Here is a 17,495-nt window from a genome sequence, read left to right as displayed (position 1 = left end):
GAAAGCTCACACCTAAGGAGAATAAGGTTGTGAATATAATGAAATTTACACAACACCTTAACATATGCATCAGAGAAGGTCGTGCGTCATGCAATGTCAACCAACGCCCTATCTAGCTTGCAATAAAGCATCTAATTACCAGTACAATGCCTATTACATGTGAATTTTCTACCAATAATATCTACTTCAACTCAATTACATTTATCAATGACATTTAACAAAGCTACTACCCTATAATGATTAAAATTACCTTTTTTTTTTCACTCGAATGAATTATATTGTTAAAATCTCCAATCACCATCCAAGGATCATCAACAATGTTCCTCTAATTAATAAGGTGTAGCCACAGGTTAAGACGAGAAGTGCACACGAAACTAGCATAAATTTCTATTTTATACCAAGAGGAAGTTCCCAATAATAACTTGATAGTAATTATATCCACAAAGACATCATGCACATCAATTACAATGTTACTACCATTATGCTTTAACACCCAAATGCATGTAGTTTGACTACGTGCATCCACGTAGTGAATACTCACATGTCAAACTCTTTCCTAGAAGGATTTGGTCTTATGAAAACTAATGTGTGTTTTCATAATGATTAAAAACGTTAAAGACTGTTTCCTAATCACATCCATCATATGTCTTTTAGCCTTATTAATAAAGGCTCCTCAAATATTCTAGAAGAGCACGATGACTTCTTTGAAACCTAACATAACTAGACTAGTTGATAAGGTGACAAAGCAAGTCTAAGACACGTAACAATATACATAGTCGACTCCCATTCAAAGGGAGTTTTACGAACAACTTCCTCTTCTCAAGTAGCGCCCTCATCCATAGCGCATTGGTTATTTCCATCTTTCTTTATGTTTAGGTTTAAATTTATTCTTTAAAAGTAAATTAAAAATATTAAAAAAAATGTTTAGATATAATATTTTAAAATACTGTTCATATCACGTCTATTAAAAAAGTATAATTGATAAAAATAAATGATAATATTTTTTTATGGAAATTTTTTAAATTTAACCTTATCATTCATGTATTATAAATATAAATTTAATAAATATTAAATTTAAATGATGCATATGATATTTATTAAAGAAAATAATATAATAAAAAACTTTTTCACGATATGTGATGGCAATTAGTAATTGGTTTCTCATCCGTGAACAAAATATTCGCTGGATTTAACACTGATTAATAATATTTATTAAAAAGTGAAAGAAATGGATTTTTTGTGGATGCTCTTACTCTTACTCTATCATTCATTCAATTACTTTGGAACTTAGTTCTCTCATTCAACCCATTTTCACTTGTGGGAAAGAGTGAAAGAAATAACTCCATAATCATGTTGTTCTTCATTATTTTAGATTTTACTAGTTGCTTTCTACGTGTTTGCTGAAATGCTTAAGAGGCCACTGCATAGGAACCGTGTTTCACATGTCCTAGTAATGTATTGTTTCTAATATAGGTTCCTCTATTACAGGTTTCTTTCTTTGTTATGTTGGAAGTTCTGTTAACAAAATGACTAAACACGCCCCTCTTGAAGAGCCCCTTTTGAAGGATTCTGATTCCAAAAAGGCAGGAGGAAATGAAATTTTAACAGGTTATTTGAATGCTGGATTTTTTAGCATTCTTACTTTCTCATGGATGACTCCACTTATAACATTAGGGAGTAAAAAAACTTTAAACCATCAAGACCTTCCACTTCTTTCTGCCAATGACACTGCCTATGGATCTTTTTCAACTTTTACAAAAAACCTTGAGTTAGAGTGTGGTAATGTTAGGACTGTGACCACTATTAAACTCGCTAAGGTGCTGTTTTTATCAACATGGAAAGGGATTCTTATATCTGGCATATTTGCATTTTTGTACGTATGTGCTTCTTATGTAGGTCCTTACCTTATTGACAACCTTGTTCAATATCTCAATGATGAAAACAAGGTTAAATATGATGGCTATGTTTTGGCTACGGCGTTTATTATGGCGAAACTTGTCGAGTTTCTTTCGCAAAGGCACTTGATGTTTAAGTTCCGACAGGTTGGTGTTAGGATGCAATCAATGTTGGTGTCAATGATCTATGCTAAAGGATTGACACTTTCGTGTCAATCAAAAGAGGGACGTAGCAGTGGCGAAATCATCAACTTAATGACTGTTGATGCTCAAAGGGTAGGTGAGTTTTGTTGGTATTTGCATGATCCATGGATGTCTGTTCTACAAATTTCTTTGGCTTTGTTTATTCTTCATAGAAATGTCGGGGTTGCTTCAGTAGCTTCTTTTGCTGCAACTGTTATTGTTATGTTGCTAAACCTTCCTATGGCATCCTTACAAGAGAAGTTCCAAGCTAAGTTAATGGAGTTCAAGGATAAAAGAATGAAGGCGACATCTGAGGTTCTAATGAACATGAGGATTCTTAAACTTCAAGCGTGGGAGATGAAGTTCTTAGCAAAGATTATTCAGCTTAGGAAGTTAGAGGAGATGTGGCTAAAGAAATTTCTTGTTGTTACCGCAATTGTTAGATTTCTCTTCTTTAGCGCCCCAACATTTGTTGCTGTTGTTACTTTCGGTGCTTGTGTTCTTCTAGGCATTCCACTTGAAACAGGAAAGATCTTATCTGCTCTTGCAACATTCAGAATTCTTCAATTGCCTATCTATAATATTCCCGACACAATTTCAGCAATTGCACAAACCAAAGTTTCCCTCGATAGGGTTGTCGCTTTTCTTCGTCTAGATGATTTGCAGACAGATGTGGTGGAGAAGGTTCCGCGAGGTAGTTCTGATATAGCAATTGAAATAGTTGATGGAAATTTCTCTTGGGATTTATCTTCTGTCAATGCAACGTTGAAAAACATAAATCTTAGAGTTTTTCATAGTACGAGGGTTGCTGTTTGTGGTACTGTTGGATCAGGCAAGTCGAGTTTAGTTTCTTGTATAATAGGTGAAATACCAAAGATATCTGGTACCTTGAAGGTGTGTGGAACAAAAGCTTATGTTGCTCAATCACCATGGATACAGAGTGGAAAGATACAAGAGAACATACTATTTGGAAGAGAGATGGATAGGGAAAAGTATGAGAAGGTGCTAGAAGCATGTTCAATGAAGAAAGACTTGGAGGTTCTACCATTTGGTGATCAGACCATTATTGGCGAAAAAGGAATCAATTTGAGTGGTGGACAGAAGCAAAGAGTACAAATAGCGCGAGCTCTTTATCAAGATGCTGATATATATCTACTCGATGATCCCTTTAGTGCCGTTGATGCTCATACAGGATCCCATCTTTTTAAGGTATTATTTTCTAAACTGTCTTGCTTTCAGTACAATCTGTTTTGTCATGCATTTTGATGGAAAGGTTTGTATCTAACTGTACATTTAATGCTACTGTAATGTTTCAGGAGTGTTTGCTTGGCCTTTTGAAAACAAAAACTGTGATATACATAACACATCAAGTAGAGTTCTTATCTGACGCTGATCTGATACTTGTGAGTGATTTATATATTTCATCATGCTCCTTAATTCAAGTTTCAAACATTATAGCTTACCGTTTTCTGAGTATTTTTCTCTTTCTTACAATTCATTAAGGTCATAAAAGAAGGAAGGATAACTCAATCAGGAAAATACAATGATATTCTTACATCAGGAACCGATTTTATGGAACTTGTAGGTGCACATAGAGCAGCATTCTCTTCAGTTAAGTCTTTAGAGAGAGGGCCTACACTTAAATCATCGAGTATTACCGGAGAAGACACAAGCTCATTAAGCGATTTTGAACTTGAGCAAGAAGTGGAAAACATAAATGATCGAAACAGCATGTTAGAGGAAACAATTGTGCCGAAAGGCCAACTTGTTCAAGACGAAGACCGTGAAAAGGGTAGTGTTGGGTTTAAAGTGTTCTGGAAATACACAACAATAGCTTATGGAGGAGCTCTTGTACCTCTCCTATTTCTTTCACACATACTCACCGTGGTTTTACAAATTGCAAGCAATTATTGGATGGCTTTGGCAACTCCTGTTTCAGCAACTGCAGAACCTGGTATTGGAATCTTTACTCTGATGGTTGTCTATGTTTCTTTGGCAATTGGAATTTCCTTTTCCACCCTTGTCAGAGCTTTTCTTGCCGTGATAGCTGGATACAAGACTGCCACCATGCTCTTCAATCAAATGCATTTGAGCTTCTTTCGAGCGCCAATGTCATTTTTCGATTCCACCCCAAGTGGAAGAATTCTTAATAGAGTAAGTCATAGCGTGCCAATAATTTTTCACTGGTTTATTTTAAAGAAACTAGTTGTTTACCTCTTCGTTCTGGAAACAGATTTGCTGCAGTAAATGCAAAATGCAGTTACTGATCTCGACGGTCTGATTTAAATCAATGGTCAAGATTGTTCAAATTTGATTTAGTGAATGTATAATTTGAGCTGTTCGATCTCAAACTAATGACCAACATAGATTACTGCGTGAAACTTGGTATCATTATTGCAGGCGATCCGTATCCCGTCATAGCTTCTTGCATTGATTTTTATAGTTTGATTTTTCTATAATTCATTTTCAATATTTTTCGAAACGATCATATTGAATGTAATTGCTTATCGAAATTTTAATGTTACCTGATTGTTCTAGGCTTCGGCAGACCAAAGTACAGTAGATATGAACATTTCAAATCTAGTATGGGAATTTACCTACAATCTGGTTCAGCTCGTGGGAAATATTGCTGTGATGTCACAAGCTGCATGGCAGGTGTTCGTAGTATTGATTCCTGTCGTGGCAGCTTGCATATGGTACCAGGTACCCACTCCGTCTCATATTAAGCGTCAATCAAGGTTCTACACACTTTCTAAGAAAATCATCGAGTGTACTAACTCTTATGATAAAATTGGTTTCATTTACTAAAGTTCCAATGATAATATAGTAGTTAACGGAGTAGTTAGGTGAAAATCAATAATGTTATACTAGTGAGAAAAAGTGACAACATTTGCATTATTATGCCTAGCAACAGAATGCTTCTCTATATGCAGCGATACTACTCAGCATCAGCACGGGAATTGGCACGATTAACTGGTATATGCCAAGCACCAGTTATACAACATTTTTCAGAAACGATATCCGGATCAACAACCATAAGATGTTTTGAGCAAGAATCAAGATTTAATGAAATGAATATGAAATTGATAGACAAATATTCCCAACCTAAATTATACAGTTCTAGTGCATTGGAATGGTTGAGTTTCAGATTGGGTATTTTATCCTCTACCATATTTGCCTTCTGCTTAATTTTCTTGGTATCTTTTCCAAGTTCAATTGCCGATCCTAGTGAGTATTTCAATTTTAATTTCTATGTATTAACTAATCATACTCACTCGTAACAACATTAGGCATAAAACAGCAATTTTGTTTTTGTGAAGGCATTGTGGGATTGGCTGTGACATATGGGATTAGTCTAAATGCTGTACAATTCAAATTAATTAGGTTTCTTTGCAATTTGGAGAGCAATATTATATCTGTAGAAAGAATACTTCAATACACTTCCATCCCAAGTGAAGCACCTCTTGTAATAAAAGACAATCAACCAGATCATTCTTGGCCATCGTTCGGAGAGGTTCGTATCCAGGATTTACAGGTACTACACCATTCAATAACAATTTAGCTGATATCAAAACCTACTGATAGGTTGAAAGTTGCCCTCATGTAAATCATATATGTAAAGTTATGCACTAATCTAAAATTAATTTAACTTGTCATTGAGATATGTCAATGAGAATCATTAGGTTATAAACTTTTACATTCTATTAGATTCGACGCAAGTAATTAATATGATCTATAGTTATTATGCATTGGTTGGGTCAGCAACTTTGAAACTCTTCTAAAAATTTACTAATGGTGTATCAGTGCTAAACTAATAGACCAATGTTACATTTGGTTTGGGTTTTGGTTTATATACTAACTTACAATGGCCTGTTTCTATTTACTTATTTGAACTTATCTACCAGCATAACAACTTTTGAGACTGTTGGAGATAGCTTATGGAAACAACTTTTAACATGTCATAAATTATTTTCACCTTATCTCCATAAGTTCTTTAGGATAACTTGTGACAACAGTTTGACTTTTTGTTCAAGAAATAAAATATATATATATATATATATATATATATATATATATATATATATATATATATATATTTATATATTTCGTGAAAGTGTTAAATTTAGTTTCAAACAGGGCTCAACTGTCTATCAAGGTATTTTAGATTTGTATCTATCCTTAACCCAGGCATTGTATGATATAGGTTCAATATGCCCCTCACTTGCCTCTTGTTTTACGCGGACTTACGTGCACTTTTACTGCTGGAACAAAAACTGGCATTGTGGGAAGAACAGGAAGTGGAAAAACAACTCTAGTGCAAGCACTTTTTAGACTTGTTGAGCCTGTTGCAGGACAAATATTGATAGATAATATCAACATCTCATTGATTGGAGTCCATGATTTACGGTCCAGACTAAGCATAATTCCTCAGGATCCAACAATGTTTGAAGGGACTGTAAGAACTAACCTCGACCCGCTAGAAGAGTACACAGATGAACAAATTTGGGAGGTAAATTGTTAAATCTTTTTTCTCGACAATAAAAAATAACTGATCCCTTTATGCAAATTATACAAATTAATACACTATAGGAAATATTTTAGGCTCTTGATATGTGTCAACTTGGAGATGAAGTGAGAAAGAAAGAAGGAAAACTTGACTCCACAGGTTGGATTTCTCAAAATTTTAAGCCTATATAAAACTTCAAACCAAAGAACAAAATTCATATTAAGTCTTTCTAATTTTTTAATATAACTTCAATATGGTCACTATATTTCATATTAAGTCTTTTTAATATACAATGTATATTACTATATGGTCATTATATTTCACTATTCAATAATGACAATGGTCATTGGTCAATATTCAATAGTTAATAAGGATTACTTAATAATACTGCAAAACACATTAACTTGTTGATTACTTTTCTTTATCATTATGTTAAAAAAATAATCATTCCTTAATAATGGACAGGAAGATTTTAGTAAGTTTTAGAAGTCAATTTTATGCAATGTATTACTTAGCATCATCCATAATGAGATCCACAGTTACTGAGAATGGAGAAAACTGGAGCATGGGTCAAAGGCAGTTAGTCTGCCTCGGCCGTGTTCTACTTAAGAAAAGCGAGATCTTGGTGCTCGATGAAGCTACTGCATCAGTTGATATGGCTATGGATAATACAATTCAACAGACAGTTAAGCAACATTTCTCTGATTGCACGGTCATCACCATTGCTCATAGAATAACTTCAATCCTCGATAGCGACATGGTTTTGTTTCTCAGTAAAGGCAAGAACCTGTTTTTTTCCTATTCATTTTTGTCAACATTTTTTCATATTCATAAATGTGAAGGTGATATCTCTTCATACTAATCATACAGGGCTTATTGAGGAATATGATTCACCAAAGAAGTTGCTTAAGGACAAATCTTCTTCTCTTGCTCAACTAGTTGCAGAATACACAAGGAGGTCAAACACTGGTTTTGGAAGTTAAGAAATGAAACAACAGAAATGAAACCAGACTAGAGTTTATAAGTGTAAATAAGGCTACAAAGTTTTAGATTAATATACGTTTGTAATTAATATAAGTATTCGCATAAATGCACAAAATGAAAGATGTTTCATAATGTTGTAAATATTAGACGAAGAATAGTAATATTTATAGTTATTTTAGGTTATTAGTACGAGGTCCATTAGGTTTAGATCTATTTTTATTTAAGAGTGTTCTAATCTGAATTTTGATATATATTTAAGGGTTAAATATACGACACTTCCTATAATGTAACTGAGTTTCGTTTTATCTCCTGTAATATTTTTTTCGATTCCCCTGTAATATATATATTTTTTCTCTCCCTAAACGTATAATTTGAACACTGAATTTAGGATAAATAATTTTTTTTTACCGGGAATAACTTTTGCACTTAGGAAACAAAAGATATTGAATTTTAACATTTTAGAGGATCCAATTTTTTTCACGGGGGATAAATCAAATTTTGCTAATATTGCATGAGGAATCATATATTTAATCCTATATTTAAACACCAAATTTTCTTATGTTCAAAAACTTAACCGCCTTCATTGTGCTTTTCTCTCCCTTGTTTAATGAATAATCTTATTCCTATTTCATTTTCTACACCAATATTGAGATCTTGTTCATTGTATTTATATGTTGAAATGTGTTTTTTTTAAATAAAAAATATATTTATAGAAAAATATATTTTTAAATAAAAAATAGGGTTAAATACACTTTACCCCCTGTAATGTTAGCGAGTTTAGGGTTACCCCCTGGTAAAGTTATTTTTTCAATACCCCCCTTATGTTATGTAGATTCCTTCATAGAACCCCCTAATATCCAGGTGGCATGGAATCTTGGTTTTTTATTTCAGACGTGGCTTTTTAATTTTTTTATTTTCACATGTGAATCTTCATTAGGTCTCCAGCATGGCATAAACTAGAAATTAGGGTTCCAAATCCATCCCTCTCTCTCTTCGTGAAATCCATCCCTATCCCAAATCCATCCCTCTCTCTCTTCGTGAAATCCATCCCTACCCCAAATCCATCCCTCTCTTCATCTTCGTCCGTGTCCCCTTCATCTGGGTTATGGGTGGCAGCAAGGCATCTTCCACGAGTGAAGTTGGAAACGGCTTACCAAGATGTGGATGCAATGAAACCATGAAGTTGTTGGTCTCCAAGTCAATTGAAAACCCCGGTCGCAAATTTTGGAAATGCAGGAATAATATGGTGAGCAATTTTGAAGCATTTTATTATTTTGAGTTTGATTTCGAAATTAATTGTTGGTGGTGTTTGTCTCAAATTGCAGAATGGGTGCGGTTTATTTTTGTGGGATGATTTGGTCAGTGAGTTTGCAGTGAAAGAAACCAATCAGTCCGGATGCCGCCAATGTGAAGTCAACAAGGCTTATTTGATTGAATTTGCTAAAGAGATTGTTGAGGAGATAGATTGCAGAGTCGGAAAGCTTAACAAGTTAGAAAAACTGAAGAAAAAGATTGCAATGGAAAAGAGGAAAAATTTATGGTTAATGTTTGTAATTGGTCTGTCATGGATGTTGATAGCAGCTATGGTTAAGTTAGTCTAATGAGTCTGTCATGTAATTGTTATGTCATTAGTGTTTTTCAGCAATGTAATGTTGAACTTGTAATGTGTTCATCAATGAAATGTAATCTGTTCATCAATCTTAAACTGTCAGTGCAGCATCATTATTTGATTAAACTTTCAGCATTCAATCTACCAATAATGACAGAAAAAAGTTATATCATAATGAAAGAGCAAAATTGCAAAATCATCAGAAAACTACAGAACAATTTTATAGTCAGTAATTCTAAAGAAAATATGACATAGTAAACATATAAATAAATTGAAATATATTAATGTAGTCTATCTCTTAAACTTTTTCAGTGCAGAATTCAAGGTGAATGTAATTAAATACTTTGGCTTTTTCTTTAGGTCCTGCAGAATTCATGGTTTTGTTGTAAGATTAGTGCACAGACTAGCCATGGCTCTCTGCAGAATTCATGGTTTATGAAAAACAAGAAAAAAATGTGACAGACTAGCCATTGTGTTTTATAGACAATACACACCAATAATGTTAAACTGATACATTAGAATTGATCATCACAGTAAGTGCATAGGTTGGCATTTGACAAAAAGCTCCAGAGTCTTGATGCCTTGGTTTATTGATTGATGTATAGTGCTGCCATTGTCATGAACATGCTTTTATGGTTTTGGCAAAGATAACCTTGTTTGGTATCATGTTCTATATATGGCCATTTGAATGCTTGGAATTGTGTTGAAGAACTTAGACCTTTTTTCCTGTTGTGTAAAGACTCATGTCCCTTTGATTGTTTTTCCTGTACTGTACTGACATGAAGTTATTTGGTGCAGGAGTATATTTATTGTTGGGCTAGGTCATGGTGCCCTTCTTTGCTCAAGCATAGCCTTTCTTTCAAGTTTGTTACAACTCCCAGCTTGCACTTCTATAGCATGCCAGATTACATGAAATGTTGGAGTAACAGATGGCCTGCACTTGGTTTAGAATTGATAGGTATGATGATCTTGGTCATGCTGCAGGTTTGGCTGCTTCGAGGCCTTGGTTGGCTGGCAGATTCATATCGCAAGCATGGTGTTTGCATGATTGTAGGTCAAATTATATGGTATGCTACAAGTGTAACTTGGTCTTGTGTTTGTTCTGATATAGGTGAGGCATTGTTTGGCATTAGTTGCAGCATGAATTATTAAGCATGAACTTGGAAAGGTTTTCGTCATGTTCTTGACTTGGATTGCTGCAGCCTTCTAAACTGGACCTATTGTATGCTGCGGAATTCATGGTTTTGTTGTAAGATTAGTGCACAGACTAGCCATGGCTCTCTGCAGAATTCATGGTTTATGAAAAACAAGAAAAAAATGTGACAGACTAGCCATTGTGTTTTATAGACAATACACACCAATAATGTTAAACTGATACATTAGAATTGATCATCACATAATCACTTTAACAAAATTAAAAATATGCCAGGTGTAGGACCTCTTATTAGATTCCATGCCACCTGGATATTAGGGGGTTCTATGAAGGAATCTACATAACATAAGGGGGGTATTGAAAAAATAACTTTACCAGGGGGGTAACCCTAAACTCGCTAACATTACAGGGGGGAAAAGTGTATTTAACCCTAAAAAATAATGTTCATTGTATTTATATGTTGAAATGTGTTTTTTTTAAATAAAAAATATATTTATAGAAAAATATATTTTTAAATAAAAAATAATAATAATTTTGTAACACAAGTATAAGATTACATTATTAATCAATTATTTTATTATTGCATTAACCATAAAAAATATATATTTTTTGATCATATATTTTACTTATAAATTATTAGCCAACTTCACTACTTCTTTATCTAATAAAATACATAATATTAACTCAATTCTAATTAGGAATGACAATGGGTATTCGTAATGCAAAAAGACTAGTCCCTCGCTCTCCGTCCCATTTAATAAGTATGAAACTCGTACTCACTCCATACTTGTGCCGCCATGTGCAAAACAAGTGTATGTGAATTTTGAAATACCTGTGGGTATTTACGAATACCTATGGATACCTTCTTTTAAATTATAATTTACTAATTTTTCTTATAGGATCTAAATAAAAAATTATGTATATAATTTTTAAAGAAGACGCAAGACAAAAAGAAGATGCAAGTTAGAGTTTTAAGTGAAAAATAGATCATTAAATTAAATTAAGTGATGAAAAGAATTTATCAAATATAATAATTTAAAAAATATCTAAATATTTTTTCTAGTTATTAACCGATACAAATATCCGGGGTACAAATATCATCAAATATGTATCTGGACACGTAAAGAAACGAATAATTGAACATCCATTTATTTTATCAGTAGATATTTATTAAACTATCCAATTTGTGCCCGTGACGAATTTTATCCGCGGACTCGTAAAGAAACGAATAATTGAACATCCATTTTTTTTAATTCCCAGTTCTGACATTAACTCATAATTTGGTTAATGACTTTTTAAAATAAAAAAGTTAAATAGTACAATAAAATTGGTTAATATTAAGTATACACTAGTTTACAAAATTGGTTAATATTAAGTTTTTTTTTTAAATTTCTTTTGAAAATTCATTAATCAAATTATAAGTTAATGTCAAAACTTTAATATTATATATTTTATTGGTTAATGAAGTAGTGAAGTTAGCTAATAAGTTATAAGGAAAATACATAGTTAATAATATATATTTTTGTGATTAATGACAAATTTTATATTTAGATTACTAAATTAATTTTAATTTTTGTTTTTTAAATATTTTTTTTATTTAAAAAAAATATTTTTATAAATATTTTTTTATTAAATAAAAAACAATATTCGTATAAATACGATATATAGTATTGAGTGTAAATACAAATAGAGATTAATTATTATACACTATCAGTGTAAAAAATTTTATACATTCGATTCATCACCATCACCCATTTATATTACTTTATAGATTTTTAAAATAAAAGTCAAACTTGTTTCAACATCCAACGATTATGATCAACTGACGGTGTAAAATCCTTTTACACGTGTATTTCAATTATATCCATATTAATATATTAAATGACCGTAACAATAACATTACTCATGTTTAATACTAAACCGACCGTCACTATTCATTCATCATGCTTTTCACAAAGGAATGTCTATTTCAAACAAGATTCAACTCTCACCACCACCACCGTTTTGATCATCGGCTCAAAATCGATGGCTCTCCAAAACTTTAGCACTGCCATATCGCTCATGTACTACCACCGTCTAAGCGCGCGTGTGGCCCATACGCCACCGTCCATCAAGAGGTTCTCCGCCGTTTTTTAAGGTCATAGATTGGTCTGTCCTCTTTCTATTTTAGGCAATCACTCTCCAATCCGAACACTTTTGTTCGTAGATGATTTGAAATTCATAATTGTTCACTCAATTAAGTTTTGTGTTCCTTTTTAAGTGTTATTTTTTGACTTTTTACACATACCAAGAAAACTAATCATTATTGTTATTTTTCACATAATAATTCTTCTTTTATCTATAATACCCTTAATTGTTTATTATATTCATTTTACTTTTTCTCTCTTTGTAATAATTATTTAGGGATAATTTTGACAAAAATATAATTAATACTACCTAGAACTTTGCAAATGACAATTAAAAAGAAACACATTTTTTTTCAAAAAAATGACACTTATAAAGGAATAGAGGGAGTATCAATCAGCTTAAAATAAATCTTGAAGAGCCTTTATTCATTGATTATGGTGTAACTCATCACTAATTTTCAATATGATTTTTTAAGAATATTTCTCTTTTAAACACTTCTTATATTATTGGAGATGAAGTTTATACTAGATTTGATAGTTGATAAATATTAATTTTGAATAATTTAATTTAATAGTCGTATTTTATTGATGGGTTATAAATAATAAAGGAGATAAATTCTCATTTTTTTTTTACAAAAATAACCCACTTTTTCAAGGAAATTTCCAAAATATCCCCGGTTTCAAAAAAATTCCCAAAGTACCTCACTTTTAGGAGGAGGAGTCAATTGAATTGGAGACTCCTCTTAAAACTTGAATGGAGGCGCCAATTGGATTGGCTAGGGCAGGTGCCCTAGCCAATCTAATTGGCGCCCCTATGTAGGTTTTAAGAGGAGTCGCCAATTCAATTGGAGACTCCTCCTAAAATGCAATTTTTTTTGTTATATGGTATAAGTGATAGATAAATTTGATATAAGACCACTTGATATTAATAAAATTTGGCGTTTACACAAAGAAACCTAATGGTGATGACCGGGATCACCTAACCGACCTCCGGTCCCACATCCTCTAGCTACCCTAACCCTTGGCCCTAACCCACGTTGACGATTATGCACCGGTGTTTGATCATCTGAGGGCCAGGAGCGTCACTACCAACTACAGGAGAAGGTACGTTGAGGTATTCAGACAAGTCGGCATAGTCTTCAGTATGCATCGATGGTGTACCGCCGTAGCTGAGCTCATACCCATGCTAGAGAAGTTGGGATGTGGTTGACTCATTGATGGGCGATCGGGACGGTTGAAGGGAGACATGGGTGTGAACGATGTGCCGAGGAAAGGTTGGAAAGGTTGTCGGGGTGTTTGGTAGAGATAGGGTTGTTGGATGTTTTGGTTTTGTGATGTTTGGCTTTCTTGGCTACGGTAAGAGGAGGGGCGGTTGGTGTTGAACGATCGTTGGATGTTCTGGCTAAGGTGACTTTGGTAGGGTGATGGGGTGGGTGCGAAGCGATGTTGGGTCTTAGGTTGATGGTCAATTTGTTGGTGGTGGTATGGGGTATGTTCTTAGTATTGGGGTTGGGTGAATGACATGTTTTGGTTGTATGTTTGTGTGTTTGTGGAACGGAAAGTTTGACGGATAGGGGGTTGTGAGTAACCAGTCTGACAATGTTGTTGGGGGTTAGATGTTGATCCTTCTGGTGTGTAAGTTTCCTGGCGTGGGTCGTATAGGTACATATCCTCGGGGATGAACTGAAAACCAACCGATTTGTACCAAGCCATATAAGTACGACTTGGTTTTTCTTCAGTTGGCATGACTGCGTCAGTTAACACATGGTCATGACGGTGCTTCCATTTGCGGCACTCCGATCTTGCGAAGCTTTACCATGGATTGAAGTTCCATTGGTCGTTAACTTTACGCATATGCCATTCTCCTAGGCTAGCTGGGGGATCTGGGATATTCTGGAGCATATACCGAACTGCAGCTTCACACAATCACTATTGTGCATCTCCACAGTTGTGAACCGTATTATCGGTGTGCATGCAGTCCATACGACTGCGTCTTCAGCATTGACCTCATGGTCATGATCCAAATTAAGGTATGAATGCTAAATGAACTGAAATGTGAAAGAAGATAGGATTATAATCAATGTAGAAAAAGTTAACAAAATATAACGAAATAATTAAGTTATTTTGCTTACGTCTGTCGGTCGAAGGTGATCCAACAGGTTGCGATACTGAGTAATATAGTGTCTTGGACATCTGTTGTAACTCATACCACGTGCAGACCATCTACACCAAAAAGTCAAAAAAATTTAGTTAGAGGTAATAAACTTTAAAGAAGTAAGTAAAGATATAACAATTTAAACAACTTACTTTTGTGCATACGGAAATGTGAAAGGGTTGTTATTAACCGGTGCTAGAGACGGTAGTCTTGACCAACCCATGCTTGTAGCAAAACAGCACATCCAGAAAATGTAGATGTGTCTTTGTGTGAGTTTTTGCACAAGGAGATATAGAGATAGGCTAGACAAGCAGATCCCCAACTGTAACTTCCTATTCTATTTACATGTCTAAGTAGAGGTAAGTACATAATATGCATGCTAGAACCACTACCTTCGGGAAATAAAAGCGAGCCAATTAACAACATAATGTAACACCTAGTTTTTATTATTCGAGCATCTTCGGTAGAATGCTCATCTAAGTATAAACTATTATAGTACGACTTAAGGCGTGAGAGTAGTATACCTTGACCTCTTGCATTATCATCTAACAAATCAGTTTCTAAGAGCTCCATGCAAATTGAATTTGCATAGTTGGTTTTATCATTAACAACCTTACCTTCAATGGGTAGTCCCAAAAGCATGTAGACGTCTTCTAACGTCACGGTACACTCACAGGTTGGGAACCAAAATGTGTGTGTCTCTGGTCTCCATCTTTCGCATAAAGCTAGAATGAATTTGTTATCTATGGACCAAGACAAAATCTTTCTTATATGACCAAAACCGGCGAGTTCAACATAAGGTTGAATCATCGGGTCCATATTGACATATTCGTGGACCCGAGTTCAGAACCTTGATACATCCTATAAAAGAAAGAATAAAAAACTTGACTAAGTTGGTATGTTAAAATAAAAGGGGGTTGGTGAAGATGAAAGATAAAAAGTTAACAAAAGAAAAAACTTACATATGTTGTGATGTTTGCAACCGTTCCTGTATGGGCTTCGCCCATTGTGAGGATAGACATTTTATCGGGGGGTTGGTGTAGATGAAACTACAAGAAGTTGTTGAAGATGAAATTGTAGAAGAAGTATTATAGAGGAAGTAGTGAGAGTGATGGTGTGGAAGAAGTGTTGATGAAGTGGATGTATTTATAAGCAAATGGATGAGAGCATGAAAAGTTGTGCTTGCATGGTGTCTCCACTTGAATTGGCGACCATGTACAACCTTTAAGAGGGGTCGCCATTCAAATTAGAGCCTCCATAGGGACATGCATGCAAGACCTAGGTCTGATTGCTTGGTTTCGAGGTCTGAATGCATGGTGTCTCCACTTGAATTGGCGCCCATGTGCAAGGAATGAGTGGGGGCGCCAATTCATTTGGAGTGTGTGTCTGCATGTTTGACACGTGGCTGTCTTGTCTCTTGCATGCTGAACATGTCACTTCTTAGTAGCTTGCATGGTTGACAGATCATTTCGGAGTAGCTTGCATGTGCGACACGTCATTTCGGAGTAGCTTGCATGTGCGGACGTCACTTCGGAGTAGCTTGCATGTGAGACACTTCACTCCTCTATTTAAGTGTCTTACTATCAACATCCAAGACACTTCACTCACATTCATCTGCAGTAAGAAAATAGTTTTCATCTGCACAATGTCATCTTCATCATTATACAGTGTCAACATTCACTGCAACGGTGAAACATACGAGTCTGAGCTATATGGTTTTTATTTTCGAAACACCGATACCATTAGACTCACGATCAAGAGAAACACAACCTTTTTTGCATTTGAAAAAAAGAATACAATCCTGTATAGGATCGGGTATTGTGTCAAAGATCACATATCAAAATCCAATATTTTTTGAGAATAGTCAATGCAAGTATTTCCCCCTTAAGGTACGAGACGATGAAGATGTTGAATACATGTTTGTTAGTCATGAACATTCAGGCTGCAACTGTATTGAGTTATACATTACTCTTGAACCAGTCTCAACTAACCGGCCAGTATGAATCTGGTGAAGATGATCCACAATGGTCAGATGACGTCAACCCAAAAGCAGAAGTAGAAGTAGACGTCGTTGATGAAGAAGAAGAGGAGACCGAGATACAGGTTGATCACATGCTGAACAACGACGATGAAGATGATGATCAGCCACCACCAATACCTCCTACTCATGTCTATAATCCGCCTCAACATATGACAAATATGGATCTTCACGATGATGAAACATCCAACAGTTTTTCTATAATCCGTATCCGAGACCAGAAGGCGAATTAAAGGTGGGAGACATGTTTCGTACCAAAGAAGAATGTGTTCTGGCTATCAAAAAATTCCACATGAACAACTCTGCTGACTTTACAGTGAAAGGCATTGATTCTAGAAGGTATGTTATCGAATGTGTTGGTGTAAGCCCTAGAGGCCAATACTTTTGGTACTTGTATCGAATTATTTAAAGGCATTTTCTTTATTATGGTTGATTAATAAAGTCCCTGGAATAGATAGTCCGTTTAATGTATTAAGTGTGACTTAATCATGAGAACACATTAAACATAAGGACACTATTCTTAAAGTATCTGTAGTCGAGCTTTAATGTGAAGTGGGATAACATTAAAGCATTAAGACTATTATGTTTGTAGACTGATGATCACATCTCATGGATCATGGATAAAGAGTTATCAAGTCTTAAACATAGGTATGAATATTAGGAGTAATATTTATACCGGATTACCCGCTATGAGAATACTATATAGAAAGTTATGCAAAGTGTCATAAGTTATTCTCATGGTGATAATAGTGTATACCACTCTTCGACCTGAAACCACTATGGATCCTAGATGTAGAGTCGAGTGCTTTATTGCTGATCCAACGTTGTCTGTAACTGGATAACCA

At 34.5% G+C, this 17,495-nt stretch overlaps 2 protein-coding genes across 8 annotated transcripts; both read left to right on the top strand.

Annotated features, from left to right (window-relative positions):
* The first annotated feature begins 1,202 nt into the window (after nt 1-1,202).
* On the top strand, nt 1,203-7,692 carry LOC127084772 (ABC transporter C family member 3). Of its 7 annotated transcripts, XM_051025277.1 has the most exons (11): nt 1,213-3,287; nt 3,395-3,481; nt 3,582-4,032; nt 4,126-4,232; nt 4,617-4,781; nt 5,012-5,306; nt 5,399-5,613; nt 6,283-6,588; nt 6,681-6,744; nt 7,125-7,364; nt 7,456-7,692. In XM_051025277.1, the coding sequence occupies exons 1-11, from the start codon at nt 1,527-1,529 to the stop codon at nt 7,566-7,568; spliced, it is 3,804 nt and encodes a 1,267-aa protein (XP_050881234.1). In that variant the 5' UTR covers nt 1,213-1,526; the 3' UTR covers nt 7,569-7,692. The 7 variants fall into 7 exon arrangements, 6 of the variants coding, with proteins under 6 accessions (XP_050881238.1, XP_050881236.1, XP_050881237.1 ...); XM_051025276.1 differs by having other exon boundaries at nt 3,582-4,232; XR_007788786.1 differs by lacking the exon at nt 7,456-7,692 and having other exon boundaries at nt 1,210-3,287; nt 3,582-4,232; nt 6,669-6,744; nt 7,125-7,153.
* Nucleotides 7,693-8,306: 614 nt separating this feature from the next.
* Nucleotides 8,307-9,170, top strand: LOC127080755 (uncharacterized). Its single transcript, XM_051021059.1, has 2 exons — nt 8,307-8,815; nt 8,895-9,170. The coding sequence occupies exons 1-2, from the start codon at nt 8,675-8,677 to the stop codon at nt 9,168-9,170; spliced, it is 417 nt and encodes a 138-aa protein (XP_050877016.1). The 5' UTR covers nt 8,307-8,674.
* The last annotated feature ends 8,325 nt before the right edge of the window (nt 9,171-17,495 follow it).

The sequence above is a fragment of the Lathyrus oleraceus genome, chromosome 5, assembly GCF_024323335.1.
Source record: "Lathyrus oleraceus cultivar Zhongwan6 chromosome 5, CAAS_Psat_ZW6_1.0, whole genome shotgun sequence".
In the NCBI taxonomy this organism is placed as follows: Eukaryota; Viridiplantae; Streptophyta; class Magnoliopsida; order Fabales; family Fabaceae; genus Lathyrus; species Lathyrus oleraceus.
This window is presented reverse-complemented; position numbering and strand designations above follow the sequence as displayed.